Genomic DNA, 14,824 nt, shown 5'->3' on the forward strand with positions numbered 1-14,824 from the left:
TTCTTGAAAGCGAGCGCCCGGGTTTGTGAAAACGCGAGGGCCCCTGTGTTTGAAGCACAGGGGGCCAACGCAATAACAAGAGGCCCAGAGGGCCTGTATCGCTCACCTGGTTTGTAATGCAAAGTAATGTTCTGAATACAGGTTCATTGTTTCTTTTCTGAAGGAATTTGAATATTAACATCAAATTTCCCTATTGGGCCCCACCCCTCCTGCCCCCGGGGGGCCAGAGCCAAAATTTATACAAGTTCTGTTCCCCTTCCCCCAAGGATGTTTGTGGCCAAATTTGGTTACAATCCATGTAGAACTTGATGACTAGTAGCAATTTAAAGGATTTACCTCTATTTCCCCTATTGGGCCCTACCCCTCCTGTCCCCGGAGGGCCACAGCCAAAATTTACACAAGTTCTGTTCCCCTTCCCCCAAGGATGTTTGTGGCCAAATTTGGTTACAATCCATGTAGAACTCTATGACTAGTAGCGATTTAAAGGATTTACCTCTATTTCCCCTATTGGGCCCCGCCCCTCCTGCCCCATGGGGGTCAGGGTCACCATTTATGCAAAATCTGATCCCCTTCCCCTAAAGAAGTTTTTGGCCAAATTTGATTGCAATCCATGAAGAACTCTAGGACAAGTAGCGATTTATAGGATTTACCTCTATTACCCCTATTGGGCCCCGCCCCTCCTGCCCCAGGGGGGTCAGGGTCAAGATTCTGGCCCAATTTGGTTGCAATCCATGCAGAACTCTAGGACAAGTAGCGATTTAGAGGATTTACCTCTATTACCCCTATTGGGCCCAGCCCCTCCTGCACCAGAGGGGTCAGGGTTACCATTTTACAAAATCTGATCCCCTTCCTCTAAGGAAGTTTCTGGCCAAATTTGGTTGCAATCCATGCAGAACTCTAGGACAAGTAGCAATTTATAGGATTTACCTCTATTTCCCCTATTGGGCCCGCCCCTCCTGCCCCAAGGGGGTCAGGGTCACCATTTATGCAAAATCTGATCCCCTTCCCCTAAGGAAGTTTCTGATCAAATTTTGTTAAAATCCATGCAGTACTTTATGAAAAGTAGCGATTTAAAGGAAATGTTGACGGACGGACGGACGGACTACGGATGGACGACGGACGCCGTGCCATGGCAATTGCTCACCGGCCCTTCGGGCCAGGTGAGCTAAAAACGTGCGCCCGGCTTTGATGCGACAGCCCAGACTAAAAATTAGTTTTTCACCTTCATGTGTCAAGGGAGATAACTAAGAGTTTTCAATTATCTTGATATTTCCAGGAATGGTGATACATTGTGTGAATTGATGTCACTATGATTTTCACACCTCTAATATACATCGAAAACATCCCTTACCACACTGAATAAGAACTTCAAGTTTGGATAACAGATTGTGTGATGTTATTACTATTACTTTTAAATAAATAATCATTACTAGATGAATCTTGGTTTATTTCCACATATTTACATTGTACATTGCCATATGTTGCTACTAAACCCAATGTATGATGATGACAGTTAGGCTCTAGCTGGCATACATAATCAGAGTTCAATAGGTCACGAAGAAGACTGGATTTAAGTCTCCATGAGAATTCCCTGAAAGATTAATCTGAAAAATTTCATCTAATGTTATTTAGTTGTTTGTCCATGGCAACACACCAAAATCCACTAGCACCAACTATTTCCCATCAAATCATAGACAGCTCCATCAAATGATATTTTTCTCTATGCAGGCATGAAGGTTTTATTTTCATACTTTATTTCTTAATATATACTTTCTCTTTCAAACAGGAAAGACCAATACATATAAATATAAGCTTTGGTTGTCATATTTTTGACATGCATTGGTGTGCAACATACATTGTGAGTTCTAGCATATCTATCATGGTGTGCTAATGAAACCTTTGTGCGATAATTTTACGAAAGGCTACTGTAGTCCGAATTACATTCTACGAAGCATGCATACCAGCCCCCTTATTCATTTTACAAATTTTTAAATGTCCTGGCGCTTAATGGGTTGATACTGTATGAATTAAAAGATAAATGCATCATATATGTTAAATTAAGTATTCATGATTTAATACAATAAACAATACAAATGTAGAGTAAATCAAACATGTCTTGTTACACTTTTTGTTATCACTGATGATTTCAATAATATATATTCCAATCCCTCCATGCTGATGAATCCTGACTAAAATCCACTGGCTGCCTTCTGGATTCTCTGCTGAAACCTTTGTTCAATAACTTTAGCTACGTCCACATATCGTTCCACACAGTTACACATACAGCTCTCTGTCCGACTGTCTAACTTGTCCCGAGGTTTATCAACACATGTGTCCCAACACAAGTTATTTAGTTTATGGATTTGTTGTTGTATTTTAGCTTTTGCTCCCTCTGCCTCTATGAAAGCTTGCATTTCTGGGTCCACAGCATTTTGGCCTCCTGGTCCCCCAGGGGATGACAAACCAGAGGAATTGAAACTCATCAGGGCAATTCAGTTCAGTCAACCTGAAATAACAAAACAATAATGTTCATGTAGTCCAGAATTCATTGAATTAAAAGGAGTACTATACACAGGAATTGTCAGTATAAATACAACAATTTCAGAATTCTGTTATTTCCTGTGTCATGGCTATTGTAAAGACAAATTGTAAAAGAAACCAGATGTTGATTTATTTTAGTTTTAACCCCTACATTATAAAATTTCTTGTGTCTTCAGCACCTGTATCCATGGCCGAATTAAGGAATCGGGGCTACCAAGGATAACAATATGGCCTCTATTGAGAAAATGTAAGTATCTACCCTTGGTTAACCTTTAATGAAATTTTGTACAGAGAAGCATTATCCACTGTAGCAAGACAAATAACATATCTTCTGTTGTCATTACGTTTTAAAAATATTTTTCATGCTACAATGTATTGTCAATACACCGTCACAGCACACTCAATATATCGTTGGCCAGCTGCCGATCTCTAAATATTTGCACCGATCTAATCAAACTTGGTAGAAATGTTTCATTTGATGTAGTCTGAACAACATGTTTTTAGCATGTTTAACCTGTTGCTGTTTTTTGTCATTATTAAGAGTGATGTTTCATTATCCCTTATTACAGTAATAAGGCCGAACATACTTTTTCACACCCGAGTCCCGGGTTCAATTCCTGGTTGGGGCACTTGACAGGAATTATGTGTATTTTCCCCTATTTGCCTACATTGGCACCCAACTAAATAACCCATTGAAGGTGGTTAAAAGAGTCTTGGGTTGAGATTTACGAACTCACAAGAAAACATGGGGAGTAGTGTAAAAGGTGTTAAACACTATCTCTGTCACTCGACAGCTGACGGAGCATGCTTCTTTGACTGTCGGTAGAGCCATAGTTTTTTTTACACCAGAGAGCTGGGTTCGATTCCTGGTCGGGACACTTGACAGGAACCATTTGTATTTTCCCTGTTTTCCTACATTGGCACCCAACTAAATGGAAGGTGGTTAAAGAGTCTAGTGTTGAGATATAGAAAATCTAAAGAAAAACAGAGAGAGTAGTGTAAAAGTAGTGGGTTGGTATGGTTTGTACATATGTATAAATTTTTTATACAATATGGAATGGGAACAGGTTAATTAACTTTACCCCATTTAACACTAGCATATATGCTAGTGTTAAATGGGGTAAAGTTAATTAACCTGTACCCATTCCATATTGTATAAAAAATTTGGCAAAGTTGTACCCATGCATGGCTAACCATCATTTTCATTGATTATACATATCTATTTAACCCAGTGATATCATATGAATGCATATGCACTCATATTCAATCGCAAACAACACAATCTTAGAGAAACATATGTGGTTTTCATAACGCTTTGCCAACCTTGGGTACGATATATTGTCAGACGAGTTAAACACCTACGTACAGGATCAACATAATTAGTGTTACTGGTAAATACGGTCGCTGTCACTTAGGTGACAGAGCATGCTTGGCAGTTTCTTTGGCTCAGTCGGTAGAGCCGTATTTTTTTAACACTGGACACCTGGGTTCGATTACTGGTCGGGGCACAGGTACCTGGCTCCTTTTTTAAAACAAGAGGCCAAACGCCACGAGGCTCTCGGCCGGCCTAACATACTGACTTTGCTTTATATATATTTTATTACTGATTTATCTATTTGCCATACAAACCAAAAATTGGAAATGTACTTATAATATAAGATGCCTACAAGCGATCATAATCCATAGATCAGATATCATTGCTACACTTATGTGTGTTTTAATAAGTGTATGTTGTATATTGATGTAACATTTCCTTGAAAAAACAGGATATACTATATTCAAAACATTCATTCTCCACCGACTTAACTTTGTATAAATTTATTATTTTTTTATTTATTTGCCATACGTTTTAGTAGGACGACTATGGGAATTTATTATAGAAAGAGGAAGTTGAGTCCAAAAGTGCATGTATGGGTAATTTGGAAAATAAATAGATAAATAATTTAGAAAAAAAATGTATCAATAATAAATAAATAAATAGATAAATATTTCTAAGATAGTGGACAACAGAGTGGGAGATAAAAATATGAGGACAGGTATGGGGATTGTATATGGGGATGGGGGGCAGGGGTGAGGGGGTGGTTGTGGATGGATAACACTTGGATGTGTGGTGTGTGATGTGTTGGCTATCGTTGAAAGCCAAAAAAGACATGTTCTAGTACGTAATATATACTAGTTCATGTCATTTTGAGTGACATGTACTAGAACATGTCATTTGAAAAAAAAACAAACGAGCAAGGTACCTTTGGTTGGGGCACTCGATTTTCTATATGGTAATTTATATTGGTATAACCTAACTATTTCCAATTAAAGATGCTCCGCCGCTGACAGAGCATAAATGATACTCATCATTTGAACAATAATTGGTGTTAATCGTGTAAATGTATGTCTAAATATTTACAGTCAGTGGTGAATTGGTAGTATAAACCCCGTTGATTTCAACCAAAGGCTACTCAACTTTATTTCTCGATAGATTGAGTATGTCACGCGCAATTTGGAGCCGCGCGGATGAATTTATGATGGTCCAAATCAGATACTTGTTTTCAGTATCGAACGTACGTTCGATGAACATGTACATGTATCAAAATAGGTTTGAACACATATTATATGTACGTGTGTAAATACAAATGTAGAAAAGTTACATTGTTTATGTCACTACCTCTTTGAGCAATGCTTCCGTGCGTATGATAAATTTGCACATTCCGATGACGTTGCAATGTTTACATGTTGTGTGTCGGTGAGTGTGTGTTGTTCGCTACAACATGTAGATCTACATCCTATTTGTATTTTTAACATCTTTGGTTGTACGCAAATGGATAAGATATGTCAGGACAACATCAGTCTTTCAGTTGCATAACTTTAACCAAAACGACCTAGCACGATAATGCATTTTTGTTCGCCTCAGGGGACAGACAAGTCCTGTACGTTATCTACTGTGAATCGGCGAGAGTAGGCCTTACATACACAATGTACGTTTGGGTGTTTCGAAATATCAATGAAACGGAATCCTTCAATTGTAGTTTTACAATACTTGTTATAGATATCTCTAATATTTACTGAAGTGTTTGAAACAACAATATAAATATAAGCTAACATTGTGAGAGTGGTAAACGTTTACAGTAGTGGGCCTACCTGTGTTTGTACATGTTCATCGAAACGACGTCCGATACATTTGAAAATCTCCAAAATCCGGAAATAATGACATGGAACTATGTAAACATCCGTGTATTCAAGTAATTTCAAACGTGAACTGATTAAGTAGAACTCAAGTGATCACAAAATTGAAGAAACTCTCTGTTTGTCACACCTCCTTGACACAGGCGGTTTGAATCGGACGCCGCGTCACAACTACGTTAAATATCCTGCCACGTTATGAATTGTGTAAGCGTGTGTAATCATACGAAGTAAAAGATTAAAACCAAACGGCTTTGCACCATGGTGTTTTTAACAAAAGATAAATAAAACGATTTATAGTTCCATATCGGGAAACTACAGATATATGCATCATAAGACGGAACTCATTTTATTTGTATGTTCATTGATAAATTGGCGGGAATTTCCGCCACTTTGAGTGGCTGTTCCAAATGCCTGTCGGAACTAAACGATATAATTCAATTTTAGTCTTATAAATGCCATAAACACTATTAAGGGTAAATTTTGAGTTATGAAAATAATAGTTAAGACTGTAAATATAAGGATTAAAGTCTCTTTCTGGTGGTTCTATCGAAGGATAAAGTTGAGTAGGGTATCGATATTTGTTTCATGGGCGGTCCATTCCAAATATCGATACCCTACTCAACTTTATCCTTCGATAGAACCACCAGAAAGAGACTTTAATCCTTAATTAACACAAAACATAATATAAAATAATTTGTTTTGCTTTTGGTGCATGCGCAATCAGTAATTCATTCCATATAGAATATAGTGCCAGGGAATTTTTTCGGGATGCAATTAATTATTTTTTATATTTTAAACTTTAAGTAAAATTAGAAGCTCAAACTTTTCAATGGTGGTAATGGTGTGAAGTAAGTAACTTTTGTAACTGAAGAAAAATACCAAATCGTCTGCTCCTATTTTTGATAGTGAAAAAAATATAATTTGTCAGCGGTGGAGCATCTTTAATATTTCCTGTTAAATGGTCCATTTCGGCACTTTTTTGCTACATTTCGGTATTTCCGACTCCATTTCGGCACATTTCGGTCATTACCACATTCCCTTGATATGTAGTAGTAGTATACGTAGTAGTAGAAGTAATGTGTATTTTCTTATTCTTCTACACATTTTTAAATAATAGCATATACCTATCCTACTCCAACAATGTTAGAGGTATAGCATGACGAAACACTTTTGGAACATAATGTTGTGTCTAACCTCTAACTTCCGATAGGCCATTTACCCGATGCTGAGTGTAACATTTTCAAAGTTTGGATTATGACAATAAAAAACGTTTAAATCATATTTAAATCGTTATCAATGTCAAATACCTACCTCTTTTTCATAAATCAACAAGGTTTTTGACAAAATCAGCCGTAAAATCCATCAAAAACAAATATTTACATCCTTTCATGACCCAGACAAAACTTCATGATGAAAGCGATCCAGCAGGTAAATAGAAAAAGCGAATTGCAAAGTCCCCAAAACGCTTGATTTGCCGGGGTATAGTTAACCCGTACCCATTCCAACTCGTACCCACCAACCGGTACCCAAAATTGGCGAAGTCGTACCAAAAATATTTGGCGAGCTCGTACCCATGATTGGCTAACCCGTACCCATCAAGTTTTGTTAGTTTTTTAAATTTAATTACAGGTATTAATCTTAATTTCATCTTCTGTGCCCGTTGTGACTTCACACGGCAAATGTTCAATCATTTTAAAAGCTGATTTCTTTTTTGTTTAACTGTCTTGTAAAAAAATCCAATGAAGCAAAATAGATCGTCGTTTTTAATCAAAGGAGGAAGTCATATAAAATCCTTGAATAAACGAAAAAAGAAATTCAATAGAGAAACAATAAAGATTGAGAAAAACGGGTTGCGCCAAATTGTTGCTGCCGTATAAATAATGTGGGTTTTTGTCAAGAAAACACACGTTAATTTTGTTATATCACAAATAAACGATATTTATAATCAAATACAACTAATGTATAGAATAAATCTTGGTTTAACAGCGCTGTTTATACATAGCTATTTTCTCTCTTTCCCCTCAAGGTTGCATTCACATGTATAAAACATATTTGAAATTTACTGGCGCATATTTAAATTTTTGAGGTACTGTGGAAATGTCACCCGGAGAGGATGATATGTTAATTCAACATATAGATTTCCTTTTTCTGTGCAACGATACAAAAACATTTGTTAGTACAACACAGTTATTTTGAATAATAATAAGCTACAGGAAAATACACAAGAGACGGAAATGTAAAAAATGAATAAATCTTGGCTGGATTCTCTTGCTTACCATTTTATGATCACTGACTAGAAGCATCTGATCGAACACAATATATTACATGTAAGTTTTATACAAATCACAAATAAATACATGAAGTTTAAATTTTATGATGGGTACGAGTTCGCCAAATTCCATGGGTACGGGTTCGCCAAACTTGGGTACGGGTTCGCCATGCTTGGGTATTTAAGAGTTCGCCAAATGTGGGTATGAGTTTGTTTGGGTACGAGTTTGAATGGGTACGGGATCGCCATAATTTGATTTGCCTTTACTTTTACTTGCATTCTGCCCGCTTGAATTCACGTTCCGTTTTTTGTAGTAACCAGCCGCCATATTTAAAACTAGGTCAAAATGTTACGGAAGGGATTCATCAATTCTAATCCGCTATAATACTATTTCATGAGGCCTCAAGTTATGGTTTTCCTATATAAATGGGATAATTAATACCTAAACTGTAAGTACACATCAATGTTATCACTGTTAGAGCTATAAATATTGATATTATTGCACTTTTCATTCCGCCTTCATTTGACGTCGGAAGCTGCATCAAAGAAATGAGAGTCGACAGTCAGCAAAATAACGTCCGATAAAAAAATGGCTGACCAGTCGACTCTCATGTTATGGGAGTAATACCTATCCCTTTATAAATTAGGCTAGTAGTTGCGTAGTATATAGTTCCGTAAGTAGTCCGCTAGTTTTTTTTTTTTTTGCCTAATATATACATTGTAGACTATATATTAGGCAAATTTTTTTTAAAAAAGCCTAATAATATAGGCAGGTTTAGCGGACTATTCCGTAAGCTGAAACCAGCGGTAAGGTCCTTCTATGTCCATGTGTATACTTTGTTGTTGTTAACTTTACACTTGTTATGTTGATTGTTGATATTTAAGCATCTGCAGGTGCAATAAAATACCCTGTACCACAATCCTGTGTTGTTTACTCTCTGACCACGCTAACGTGACGCTACCCAATTTGGAACGCTACCCAAAATGAAACACTTTTTAAATATGTGACACAGAATTTTCAGTTTACAATCTAAACTAACAATAACAGTCCTGAACAAAAATTAAGGTGCTGACTAATAACTGTGACAATTTTAATATGTCATTTTCTTTCCAGTTGCTTATTATCTGTATTTAAAAATGAAAATAATGAAATTTTGAAAAACTCCGGGAAACGACGTCGTGCGACAACCCTAAAAACACCATATATTTTAAAATAAGAAAAATAAATGCTGAATGGAATATTTTTGAAAGACATGTGACTTGAATAAACTAAAAAATGTTTGAACTTTCTTTTAATGAATTCAAACATTTTTTATCATGCCTGGGCATTTATTAATCAAACTTTATTTAGGAGGTGTTCCATTTTGGGTACTCAAACCTGCTGAAACACAGGGCTGGACGGGCATGCTTCCAAGCTCTGTATTTATAAATATATGCACTGCTGAAAAGTAAACAAATCATGAAATTAATAACAAAAGCATCTATTTGAGGAATGTTAAGAAAAAAATCTGGATTCAACCACAAGTAAGAAATTTTTTACAATTATCTTCAAAAAATGTTCCAATTTGGGTAGTGTCACGTTATATCTCTACGGAACCGCGGATTGAACGACATTGAACCTGGGTGCAACGTACACAGTAGTGACACTAGTATTCGTAGCGACAGACGAACGTGACTACACTCCTATTACAAACTGACGAAATATAGGATTCAATTACGACGACGTTAGGCCTAGCTGTCGTCAGTGTATGATCGGTGTTATTGACCTTCACTTATTCACCGGCGACTCATTTTCCCCGTCGAACTTATGTCTAATTAAATATAAATGCATCATGATCATGAATGCCGCTATCAGCAATAGATACAGTCACTCTTAGCATCAACCGACTACTTACAATGTGTCCAAATTATGTAAATAACAGGATTTTGATTTGGAGTTGTGCGGTATGATATGACGAAAACCTCGTGTTGTGAACCGGAAGTAAGAATTGACAAGCGCACGCATGATTATATTTTAACCTTTGAACTTTGAACGTCAACACAAGAGGTCAACCACGTGGTGATGTGCATAGAACAAGAGGTTGTCAGGGAAGATGCCGCCATGAAAGGCAGCATGTAAACTTCGTAGAAAATTGATATCACGAAGTAGTGATATAGATATTTATACATGTGAAGCATGCCTATCGAAAAGCTGTCGTTTGCTGAGGCAAAGGAAAGGGCTAATCAAAGAATAGCGGATTGGGTTTCGGAGACCAAAGCTGCCGGGATTGTTCGGCTACAGGACCGATATGGAGATGTTTTCAAAAAGATTGATTGGCGCTCTGAGCAAAATCAAACACCCAAAAGTGGAGCAAAGCTAAAAGCACTGCCAGTACAAGCGAAGCATGGTATAAATTATGATAGCTTGAAGATAAATTCACATTATAACATGTACACGTGCTGTATACATATGTACATATGTGTACATGTATATATTATACATGATCCCAAGTTGTTGATAAAATTCTAATATTTGATCATCTCCCCCTTAATCAGAACTTTTATAGAGACAAAATATTATTGAACCAAATTTTGGGGATGAATTTGATATTCTAGAGACTCTTGGAAAGTCTATTGAACACTAAATGATTAAGTTTCTGTATCAATTAAATTTTCAAATAAATCACCTAGCTACAGTACATATATGTACATGTATATGATTTGTGGTCAATAATTGCAGTAAAATAAGGGCCAACACAATGGGGTACATATTAAAAATATATAGGTTAGTATCTTACAATATAAGGTTTATTTTGGTGCGAGACTTAGGAAAGCCGATGTGACGAGGCTTTGCCGAGTCATCTCGGCTTTCCGTGTCGAGTATTAAATTAAACCTTGTATTGTAAGATACTAACCATGTATTCTGTTTATCATTATGACATTCAAAACTAAAGCAAATGGACAGTTATTTACTTGGTTTTGTTCGAAGCGAGACGATTCTAAGATGCGAAGGAAAAGATTCATTCACTTATCCGAATGAGAGTATACTCCTTTTTACTACCGAGGGAAATATATAAGCAAATCTGAAAACAGTACCAGTAATTCTATTCAGTGTGAAATGTCACTGAAATAATATGAAAATATTAAAAAAAAAAAAATTACCCATCAAATAGTTCCTTTACAATATATACCTTTGCCGTTAGCCAAGAAAAAGAAGACACTGTCATACGAGTGCTTTGACATTGTAAATATGACGTAATTCCGGTGAATGTGACGTCAGTTTTTAGCGGGAATGAATGACGTTTCATTCACCAGAGGGTTAAAGTTGAGGGTCAAGAACAAGTGTTTTTGCTTTCAAATTCTGATTGGATGCGGCTAGGTTCAAGCGGCCAATGAAAACGCAGCTTTGATATGTCAACAAAACTGAACTGAAGAGATAGTATAGTGACCTACATTTGTATAATGAGGCATCAGGCATGTCATGCCTGTCAACATCATCTCCTAGCGAAGTTATATTACTATCTATTTAATCAATAAGATGTTTTATACCAGCTAAATGAACGTCTTGGAGACGTTGCTCTCCAAACAGATTGGAAAGTACGTGCATGGTTTATGTTTCACAAATTAAACAATTAAAAGATATATTGCGATCTCGTTACAAAATTGGACATTGCAGAACTTCTGCATGAAACACAAAAACTGGTGCTCGAACTTACTAATAAACAAATGACTCACACACATGTTCATCTTTGGTATTTTGAATCTGTCGCAAACAGCACGCGTGTTTCATGGGGCGCTGCCATTTTTTCAACCATACAACAATGGTACGAGCTTTTTAATTGGTTGCTTATTACGTAAATGGATGGGGCGCAACTGCGGTGATCCAGCAGGTGGCGCAGTGCGGGGCCACCCGTTCTGAAGTGCGATATGCCAAGGGTAGTAGAAAGAGAATCGGACTAATTACCCTTGGCTAGCGAAGTTGGTGGGGCAGTTGCAGGATAAGTACTGTATATGCTTTATGCAGATTAATATAGCACATTGTATCAGACATTGTTAATAAAAAAACGTAAAAATGTTCAGTAATTATTCTCTTACAGTACATTCAGACATAATGTGCATAGGTATTTCAAATCAGAATGGGGATCAGATGTATCATTGCAGTAGTCATTATGGAGCATCAGAATACATTTAATACTGAAAGAGTTGGAAAATTATTTTAAAATCATATTCATATTCTTGGTTTCAGCAACTACTGACACAGGTAGCAAGATGAAAGAAGTTGGAGATCCTACCTCAGAACTGCCTCCCAGTAGAATGGGTAGGCGCTCTCGTAATCAGAGTCGGTGTAAGAGTAGAGCAAAAAGTCGTCAAACGCCTGAAAGATGTCAAAGTAGTCGTCTGACGTCCGACAAGCGATCAGATTCAAGGCGGAGGTATAGAGATAGTGCTTCGCTAATCTACGGTGACAACAGGAACAACAGAAGTTCTGCCCTAGCCAGTGTGTGTAGTGATGCCATTTCACTGATACAGGACGGGCTTACCGGTGAATGGTGTGATCAGAGACCCAAAGTTAATACAGGGGTTGATGAAAAGGCAAATGCAGAGGGAAACTTTCTAAATATGAAACACCCTACTATAAAGGCTAGAAAATGGCAAAGTCACATACCTGTACGGAATGATGAAAAAGGTCAAATGCCTCCTAAGAAAAGATCTCAAGGAGAAAAAGATGGCTCAAAGAGAATGAGCATCTTCCCAGCAAATTTTCAGAAAAGAAGAAGAACAATAAAACGCTGGGAGAAAGAAGTGATGTATGTTGAGGATTTTGATGGGATAATATCCACTGATACCAGCAGTGCAACATCTATTCTGGCTGGAATAGAATCTATTCAAAATGCTTCCCTGAGAATATCTACCACGCCCACTAAAGTCATTGGATCGCGGCTACTGCCATCACCCTGTCCTGTTGTAAGGAACAGTTCTAGACCAATGACACGGGCCTCGTGTCGTAGATATGACAAGTCGAGGACTGGTCTGGCCCTCAATGTCATACCTGCTCTCCACCGTGCGGTAAGCAGATCCTCATGTCATCAATATAGTATGCTTAGACCTTTCTCCTTCAAAGGAAAGAATGAAAATGAGCGGTGCATCAGTGTAGTTTGTGTTGACAGGCGTAACATTTGTGTCAGTAATATTTATACCAGTAGGATATCCCTATGTTAAGATATGTACTACATTTATAAACTTAGTTCACCAAGTTTAACAATTGGTGCCCAGTTTAGACAGGTGTTACAATGGTGTCCAGTTTAGACAGGTGTTACAATGGTGTCCAGTTTAGACAGATGTTACAATGGTGTCCAGTTTAGACAGATGTAACAATGGTGTCCAGTTTAGACAGGTGTTACTGTGGTGTCCAGTTTAGACAGGTGTTACTGTGGTGTCCAGTTCAGACAGGTGTTACAATGGTGTCCAGTTTAATTACACAGATGTTACAATGGTGTCCAGTTTAGACAAGTGTTACTGTGGTGTCCAGTTTAGACAGATGTTACAATGGTGTCCAATTTAATTACACAGATGTTACAATGGTGTCCAGTTTAGACAGGTGTTACCATGGTGTCCAGTTTAGACAGGTGTTACTGTGGTGTCCAGTTTGGACAGATATTACAATGGTGTCCAGTTTAATTACACAGATGTTACAATGGTGTCCAGTTTAGACAGATGTTACAATGGTGTCCAGTTTAGACAGGTGTTACTGTGGTGTCCAGTTTAGACAGATGTTACAATGGTGTCCAGTTTAGACAGGTGTTACAATGGTGTCCAGTTTAGACAGGTGTTACAATGGTGTCCAGTTTAATTACACAGATGTTACAATGGTGTCCAGTTTAGACAGGTGTTACCATGGTGTCCAGTTTAGACAGATGTTACAATGGTGTCCACTTTAATTACACAGGTGTTACAATGGTGTCCAGTTTAGACAGGTGTTACAATGGTGTCCAGTTTAATTACACAGATGTTACAATGGTGTCCAATTTAGACAGGTGTTACCATGGTGTCCAGTTTAATTACACAGATGTGACAATGGTGTCCAATTTAGACAGGTGTTACTATGGTGTCCAGTTTAGACAGATGTTACAATGGTGTCCAGTTTAATTACACAGATGTTACAATGGTGTCCAGTTTAGACAGGTGTTACTGTGGTGTCCAGTTTAGACAGGTGTTACCATGGTGTCCAGTTTAGACAGGTGTTACTGTGGTGTCCAGTTCAGACAGGTGTTACAATGGTGTCCAGTTTAATTACACAGATGTAACAATGGTGTCCAGTTTAGACACGTGTTATTGTGGTGTCCAGTTTAGACAGATGTTACAATGGTGTCCAGTTTAGACAGGTGTTACCATGGTGTCCAGTTTAGACAGGTGTTACAATGGTGTCCAGTTTAGACAGGTGTTATTGTGGTGTCCAGTTTAGACAGATGTTACAATGGTGTCCAGTTTAGACAGGTGTTGCCATGGTGTCCAGTTTAGACAGGTGTTACAATGGTGTCCAGTTTAATTAAACAGATGTTACAATGGTGTCCAGTTTAGACAGGTGTTACAATGGTGTCCAGTTTAATTACACAGATGTTACAATGGTGTCCAGTTTAGACAGGTGTTACCATGGTGTCCAGTTTAGACAGGTGTTACTGTGGTGTCCAGTTTAGACAGATGTTACAATGGTGTCCAGTTTAGACAGGTGTTACTGTGGTGTCCAGTTTATACAGGTGTTACAATGGTGTCCAGTTTAATTACACAGATGTTACAATGGTGTCCAGTTTAGACAGGTGTTACCATGGTGTCCAGTTTAGACAGATTTTACAATGGTGT

General features: G+C 37.6%; 1 protein-coding gene across 1 annotated transcript in view; it reads left to right on the forward strand.

The window, feature by feature from the left end:
* Nucleotides 1-10,038: 10,038 nt before the first annotated feature.
* Nucleotides 10,039-14,824, forward strand: part of LOC138327332 (uncharacterized) — a 31,528-nt gene continuing 26,742 nt past the window's right edge. Inside the window, exons 1-2 of the mRNA XM_069273350.1 lie at nt 10,039-10,374; nt 12,213-13,033. Coding sequence (XP_069129451.1) covers nt 10,164-10,374; nt 12,213-13,033 — 1,032 coding nt within the window. The 5' untranslated portion in view covers nt 10,039-10,163. The remainder of the gene's footprint in view (nt 10,375-12,212; nt 13,034-14,824) is intronic.

Source organism: Argopecten irradians, chromosome 7 (assembly GCF_041381155.1).
Source record: "Argopecten irradians isolate NY chromosome 7, Ai_NY, whole genome shotgun sequence".
NCBI lineage: Eukaryota > Metazoa > Mollusca > Bivalvia > Pectinida > Pectinidae > Argopecten > Argopecten irradians.